This window comes from Oncorhynchus mykiss, chromosome 12, assembly GCF_057628025.1.
Source record: "Oncorhynchus mykiss isolate SJ-2025 chromosome 12, ASM5762802v1, whole genome shotgun sequence".
Lineage (NCBI taxonomy): Eukaryota > Metazoa > Chordata > Actinopteri > Salmoniformes > Salmonidae > Oncorhynchus > Oncorhynchus mykiss.
Genome location: NC_143033.1, coordinates 32042501 through 32050565, shown reverse-complemented (window position 1 = coordinate 32050565; position 8065 = coordinate 32042501). Strand labels below are relative to the sequence as shown.

Here is an 8065-nt window from a genome sequence, read left to right as displayed (position 1 = left end):
CTAAAAAAGGAGAGAAAAGAAGAATTAAACTTTGACCCTCACTCTTTTTCATTCTTGATTAGGTCAAGTGGGTTAGTTTGACCATGGTGCTGGCAACACACATTTTTCCCTTTTCCTGTGTTTTGGTACCTGAGAATATGAGCCTCTCCTTCATGACGTTGACATCCCGGCTGGGTCTGCGCGCCACAGCACTCAGCATGATCTGCTCTGGATTGTAGTTCTGCATGCCACTCATCCTCCACCTGGTGCAGCACAGAGACGCACAGCACCGTCAGACACACCGTTAGAATTAGTGGAGGCTGCTGAGGGGTGGGCGGCTCATAATAATGGCTGAAATGGAGTCAACGGAGTGGTATCAACCACATGGAAACCATGTTTTTGACGTGTTTGACACCTTTCCATTGACTAGATTCCAGCCATTATTAAGAGCTGTCCTTCAGCAGCCTCTACTTGTTAGAATTGATAAAACATTGATAATTGATGAACACATTAAGACAAATGAAACCTATAGTGTTCACTGAGTTCATGAACATTAGAGCCACACGAGAAGCTCAAGGATAGAAGACCGATAAGACAGAAAACAAGGAAGCAACATGAGCCAGTGAAGTCACCTCAGTTACCTGATCACATGATAGCTGACAGACGCCAGAGTGCAGCAGAGAAACGTAGCATGCAGATCAGGCAGAACAAAGGACAAACAAGGCAAAGAGAGAGGAAGGAGGAAGGAACAAATGAGAGATAGTGAGAAGGAGAGAAATGGAAAGACAGTGATGAGAGAGAGTCAACAAAGAGAACGCGAGAGAGCAGAAAGGCAGGGTAGTGAAAGGGAAAGAGCAGAAGAGTCAGTTGAGAAGCAGAGGGCTATGTAGCACAAACCTCATCACAGAGATCAAAGTAGACTCAGACCTCTACAACTACACAACAGTTAAACTTTTACAGTGAAGCAGACATATAGAATTAATGCAGTGTAAAGTATGCTGCAAATATACAACTGCTCATAGCAAAATGAGAAGGAAATCAAGTTTGATAATAGAATCTCAATAAAACAATGGGTACCTACTTTTGAAAGATGAATATTCCTATAACTATGGCGATGGAGACTAGATCGGAGGTGATCCAGACCAAGCAGTATTTATCTGGGCTCTGGAAAAACAAGACAGCCAATGAGAACCAACATCCTCCACCACTAGATGGAAGCATAACCACAAAAACCTACTGTACGTCTCAGTGCCTCTCATACATTTTTTTGCAGAAGGAGCTCTATTTTGGTGGCGACTGGTAAATTCTAATGCCTGAATTCCATACTTTTTTGAGTATACCTCCCAGATTAGAAAAATTAGTTGTAATATAATCTCTTGAGATTAGTCTTATTTACAGTTTTACTGCAAGACATTAATTGCCACAATGTTTGTCTTCAAATGATGTATTTTATTAATACAGAAAAATTCATTAAATAGCTCACAATTATATTGAAAAATAAATTAAAGGTTTTGTTTTTTCAGGTTTCTGTTGTTATTTTTTTATTAGAAAAACCACAAAATTGGAATGTACTAAATCCACAACAATGCTTAAACCATAATTTTAAACATGATGAATATAATCATGATATAATTCTTAGGCCTAGGCTACTTTGTAGTTTACATTTAATTGACAAGCTTTTTGGGAAAGTCTTTCATCTACCAGAAGACTGTTTTCATTAGCATCATTGCTAACGTCTACACAAAGTGGAATTCTTGTTGCTTCTTCAGAAAGTTGCAGGAAATTCAAATCACTGATGCATTCTGTTCATGTCTTATGATAAACTTGGGCAAACGAATACGTTTTCAATACATTTAGTTGATTCCCTACTAAGGTCAATACATATTTGAAAATGGTTCAATTCTGTTTTAATGCCTGTATTCAGTGAGGGCCTGAATGATCATATTTGGACTAGAATGAGGCTCTCCAATACCTATTGTTCCTGCAGTGGTGATTCACCATCTTCATCAAATTATTTAATTAATAATAAATATTTAATAAATAATCTGCAGACAATCGGCAAAAAGCCTAGGCCTACCAGTAGCCTATGCAAATTAGAGAGCCAAATGAACGGCTCTCTTTAACCAATGCGATTCAGTAGGCTGCACTCACTACCTATGTTTCCTTTAACTTGTCCAGTGATTTATTTTTTACATGTAGAAAGTTTGCATAGAAAATAGATACAACAATTGCCTGCTTGGCTGTGTTTCCATGTAACTATCATGTTTTGATAAAAACAGCTGGATGTAATGATATCATACCAAAAACCAACAGTATTGAATAAAAATGAAGTGGTTGAAGTGTTTCCATTACCCAATTAGGCAAATTGCTCATTAATCAGGGACAGATCTAAATTTACTGGGGGGGAGGGGCTGGTCCACACAAGGTGTCATGAAAAAAATGCACTCCCCTCCCCAAAGTAAAAAACATTTTCACATGACCCTCCCCTTGAACGAAGGCACCGGAGGAGATGGCTGCCGTTTTACGGGCTCCTAACCAACTGTGTGTGTTTTTGCACGTTATTTGTAATTATTTTGTACATAATGTTTCTTCCACCTTCTCTTATCAACGAAAAGAGCATCTGGATATCAGGACAGCGATTACTCACCTCGTACTGGACGAAGATTTTTTCTTTAACAAGTCGAACGCAAAGGATTTATTTCAGACAACCGACAAGGCCCAAACCCCAGTCATTGGCATGAAAATGAGACAGAGACACCGGGGACGTAGGTCAGGGTGCTTTGTAAGGATCCGATAGCGAGTGAGTACTACAATCAGTACTATTAGCCAATGTGCAACCATCATCATCAACAAAATGGATGTGCTCCGATCAAGACTATCCTACCAATGGGACATAAAAAACGGTAATATCTTATGTTTCACCGAGTCGTGGCTGAATGACGTTATGAATAACATACAGCTGGCTGGGTTTTCGGTCCATCGACAAGATAGAACAGCTGCCTCCGTTAAGACAAGGGGTGGCGGTCTGTGTCTATCTGTAAAAAACAGCTGGTGCACAAAATATAATATTAAGGAAGCCTCAAGGTTTTGCTCGCCTGAGGTAGAGTATCTCATGATAAGCTGTAGACCACACTATTTACCAAGAGAGTTTTCATCTATATTTTTCATAGCTGTCTATTTACCAGCACAAGCTGATGCTGGTACTAAGAATGCACTCAACAAGCTGAATAAGGCCAAAAGCAAACAAGAAAATACTCATCCAGAGGCGGCACTCCTAGTGGCCAGGGACTTTAAGGCAGGGAAACCTAAATCCGTTTTACCTCATTTCTACCAACATGTTACATGTGCAATCAGAGGAAAAAAACTCTAGGCCACCTTTACTCCACACACAGAGATGCGTACAAAGCTCACTCTCACCCTCCATTTAACAAATCTGACCGTAACTATATACTCCTGATTCCTGCTTACAAGCAAAAACTAAAGCCGGAAGTACCAGTGACTCGCTCAATAAGGAAGTGGTCAGATGACACAGATTTTTATTTATTTATCTGTTATTTTACCAGGTAAGTTGACTGAGAACACATTCTCATCTACAGCAACAACCTGGGGAATAGTTACAGGGGAGAGGAGGAGTATGAATGAGCCAGTTGTAAACTGGGGATTATTAGGTGACCGTGATGGTTTGAGGGCAAGCCAGGACACCGGGGTTAACACCCCTACTCTTACGACAAGTGCCATGGGATCTTTAAGGCCCTCAGAGAGTCAGGACACCTGTTTAACATCCCATTCGAAAGACGGCACCCTACACAAGGCAGTGCCCTGCGGTATTGGAATATTTTTTAGACCAGAGGAAAGAGTGCCTCCTACTGGCACTCCAACACCACTTCTAGCAGCACCTGGTCTCCCATCCAGGGACTGACCAGGATGAACCCTGCGCAGCTTCAGAAGCAAGCCAGCAGTGGTATGCAGGGTGGTATGCTGCTGGTTAAATGCTAAGCTACAAGACTGTTTTGCAAGTACATACTGGAATATGCTATTGGATTCATATTCTTCCGATGGCATTGAGGAGTACACCACATCAGTCACTGGATTCATCAATAAGTGCATAGATGCTCAGTCCCCTGCTGTACTCCATGTTCAACCATAACTGGATGGTCAAGCAACTCCATCACCATCATTAAGTTTTCCAACAACACAACAGTGGTAGGCCTGATCACCGAAAACGATGAGACAGGCTATAGGGAGGAGGTCAGAGACCTTGCAGTGTGGTGCCTGGATAACAACCTCTCCCTCAACATGATCAAGACAAAGGACATGATTGTGGATTACAGGAAAAGGAGGACAGAAAACGCACCCATTCTCATCAACAGGGCTGTAGTGGTGCAGGTTGAGAGCTGGTGTACACATCACCAATAAACTATCATGGTCCAAACACACCAAGACAGTTGTGAAAAGGGCACGACAATGCCTTTTCCCCTCAGGAGACTGAAATGGGTCCTCAGAACCTCAAAATGTTATGCATTTTCAGACTGGTAGCATCACCGCCTGGTATGGCAACTGCTCGGCCTACAGTAGGGCGTACGGCCTAGAACATCACTGGGGCCAAACTTCCTACCATCCAGGACCTCTTCACCAGGCGGTCAGAGGAAGGCCCTAAAAATTGCCAAAGACTCCAGCCACCCTAGTCATAGACTGTTCAATATGCTACCGCATGGCAAGCGTTACCGGAGCGCCAAGTCTAGGTCCAAAATGCTTTTCTTTCTTAACAGCTTCTACCCCCAAGCCATAAGACTCCTGAACAGCTAATCAAATGGCTACCCAGATTATTTCCATTGCCCCCGCACCCTCTTCCACGCTGCTGCTACTCTCTGTTATTATCTATGCAAAGTCACTTTAATAACTCTACCTACATGTACATATTACCTCAATTACCTCAACACATTTGCCCTGGCATGTAACGGTACCCCTTATATATAGCTCTGCTATTGTTATTTACTGCTGCTCTTTAATTATTTGTTATTCTTATCTCTTAGTTTTTTTTGTGGTATTTTCTTCAAACTTCATTGTTGGTTAAGGGCTTGTAAGTAAGCATTTCACTGAAATGTCTACACCTGTATTTGGCACATGTGACAAATCAAACTTGATTTGATGCTAGATGCTTGGCACACCTGTATTTGGGGCGTTTCGCAAATTCTTCTGTGCAGATCCGCTCAAGCTCTGTCAGTTTGGATGGGGAGCGTTGCTGCACAGCTATTTTCAGGTCTCTCCAGAGACAATTAAACGGGTTCAAATCCAGGCTCTGGCTGGGCCACTCAAGGACATTCAGAGACTTGTCCCAAAGCCACTCCTGCATTGTCTTGGCTGTGTGCTTAGGGTCGTTGTCCTGTTGGAGCGCTGAGTTCCTGAGCGCCTTGGAGCAGGTTTTCATCAAGGATCTCTTTGTACTTTGCTCCGTTCATCTTTTCCTCGATCCTGACTAGTCTCCTAGTCCCTGCCGCTGAAAAGCATCCCCACAGCTTGATTCTGCCACCACCATGCTTCACCGTAGAGATGGTGCCAGGTTTCCTCCAGACGTGATGCTTGGCATTCAGGCCAAAGAGTTCAATATTTTTTTCAACAGACCAGAGAACCTTGTTTATCTTGGCCTGATAGTCGGTTAGGTGGGAAGTGGGATATCATGTGCCTTTTACTGAGGAGTGACTTCCGTCTGGCACTCTACCATAAAGGTCTGATTGGTGGAGTGCTGCAGAGATGGTTGTCCTTCTGGAAGGTTCTCCCATCGCCACAGAGGAACTCTGGAGCTCTGTCAGAGTGACCATCGGGTTCTTGGTCACCTCCCTGACCAAGGCTCTTCTCTCCTGATTGCTCAGTTTGGTCAGGCAGTTAGCTCTACGAAGTTTATTGATGGTTCCAAACTTCTTCCATTTAAGAATGATGGAGGCCACGGTGTTCTTGGGGATTTTTTTGGTACACTTCTCCAGATCTGTGCCTCAACACAATCCTGTCTCGGAGCTCTACGGACAATTCCTTCGACCTCATGGCTTGATTTTTGCTCTGACATGCACTGTCAACCGTGGGACCTTATATAGACAGGTGTGTGCCTTTACAAATCATGTCCAAACAATTGAATTTACCACAGGTGGACTCCAATCAAGTTGCAGAAACATCTTGAGGATGATCAATGGAAACATGATGCACCTGAGCACAATTTCAAGTCTCAAAGCAAAGGGTCTGAATAGTTATGTAAATAAGTTATTTTTGTTTTTTAAATGTTTAATACATTTGCAAAAATGTCTAAAAACCTGTTTTCGCTTTGTAATTATGGGGTAGTGTGTAGATTGATGAGGGGGAAAAAAAGATTTAACCAATTTTAGAATATAACTGTAATGTAACAGCATTGTCTACATTGCAAAATAATAGTGAAGACATCAAAACTATGAAATAACACATATGAAATCATGTTTTAGCCAAAAGAATCAAGGCGAAGGGTGGCTACTTTGAAGAATCTCAAATATAAAATATATTTTGATTTGTTTAGCACTTTTTTGGTTACTACATGATTCCATATATGTTATTTCATAGTTTTGATGTCTTCACTATTATTTTGCAATGTAAAAATGTTATTACATTACAGCTACAGTGCCTTGCGAAAGTATTCGGCCCCCTTGAACTTTGCGACCTTTTGCCTCATTTCAGGCTTCAAACATAAAGATATAAAACTGTATTTTTTTGTGAAGAATCAACAACAAGTGGGACACAATCATGAAGTGGAACGACATTTATTGGATATTTCAAACTTTTTTAACAAATCAAAAACAGAAAAATTGGGCGTGCAAAATTATTCAGCCCCTTTACTTTCAGTGCAGCAAACTCTCTCCAGAAGTTCAGTGAGGATCTCTGAATGATCCAATGTTGACCTAAATGACTAATGATGATAAATACAATCCACCTGTGTGTAATCAAGTCTCCGTATAAATGCACCTGCACTGTGATAGTCTCAGAGGTCCGTTAAAAGCGCAGAGAGCATCATGAAGAACAAGGAACACACCAGGCAGGTCCGAGATATTATTGTGAAGAAGTTTAAAGCCGGATTTGGATACAAAAAGATTTCCCAAGCTTTAAACATCCCAAGGAGCACTGTGCAAGCGATAATATTGAAATGGAAGGAGTATCAGACCACTGCAAATCTACCAAGACCTGGCCGTCCCTCTAAACTTTCAGCTCATACAAGGAGAAGACTGATCAGAGATGCAGCCAAGAGGCTCATGATCACTCTGGATGCACTGCAGAGATCTACAGCTGAGGTGGGAGACTCTGTCCATAGGACAACAATCAGTCGTATATTACACAAATCTGGCCTTTATGGAAGAGTGGCAAGAAGAAAGCCATTTCTTAAAGATATCCATAAAAAGTGTTGTTTAAAGTTTGCCACAAGCCACCTGGGAGACACACCAAACATGTGGAAGAAGGTGCTCTGGTCAGATGAAACCAAAATTGAACTTTTTGGCAACAATGCAAAACGTTATGTTTGGCGTAAAAGCAACACAGCTGAACACACCATCCCCACTGTCAAACATGGTGGTGGCAGCATCATGGTTTGGGCCTGCTTTTCTTCAGCAGGGACAGGGAAGATGGTTAAAATTGATGGGAAGATGGATGGAGCCAAATACAGGACCATTCTGGAAGAAAACCTGATGGAGTCTGCAAAAGACCTGAGACTGGGACGGAGATTTGTCTTCCATCAAGACAATGATCCAAAACATAAAGCAAAATCTACAATGGAATGGTTAAAAAATAAACATATCCAGGTGTTAGAATGGCCAAGTCAAAGTCCAGACCTGAATCCAATCGAGAATCTGTGGAAAGAACTGAAAACTGCTGTTCACAAATGCTCTCCATCCAACCTCACTGAGCTCGAGCTGTTTTGCAAGGAGGAATGGGAAAAAATTTCAGTCTCTCGATGTGCAAAACTGATAGAGACATACCCCAAGCGACTTACAGCTGTAATCGCAGCAAAAGGTGGCGCTACAAAGTATTAACTTAAGGGGGCTGAATAATTTTGCACGCCCAATTTTTCAGTTTTTGA

General features: G+C 41.9%; 1 protein-coding gene across 2 annotated transcripts in view; it reads right to left on the bottom strand.

Moving 5' to 3' along the window:
* The window catches only part of LOC110537442 (glycerophosphodiester phosphodiesterase 2), a 69154-nt gene that overhangs the window by 2069 nt on the left and 59020 nt on the right, over positions 1–8065 (bottom strand). For both annotated transcript variants that reach the window (XM_021623495.3, XM_036937394.2), the window contains exons 14-15: positions 1061–1143; positions 130–242 (exon numbers count right to left, since the gene is read on the bottom strand). In XM_021623495.3, coding sequence (XP_021479170.2) covers positions 130–242; positions 1061–1143 — 196 coding nt within the window. The remainder of the gene's footprint in view (positions 1–129; positions 243–1060; positions 1144–8065) is intronic.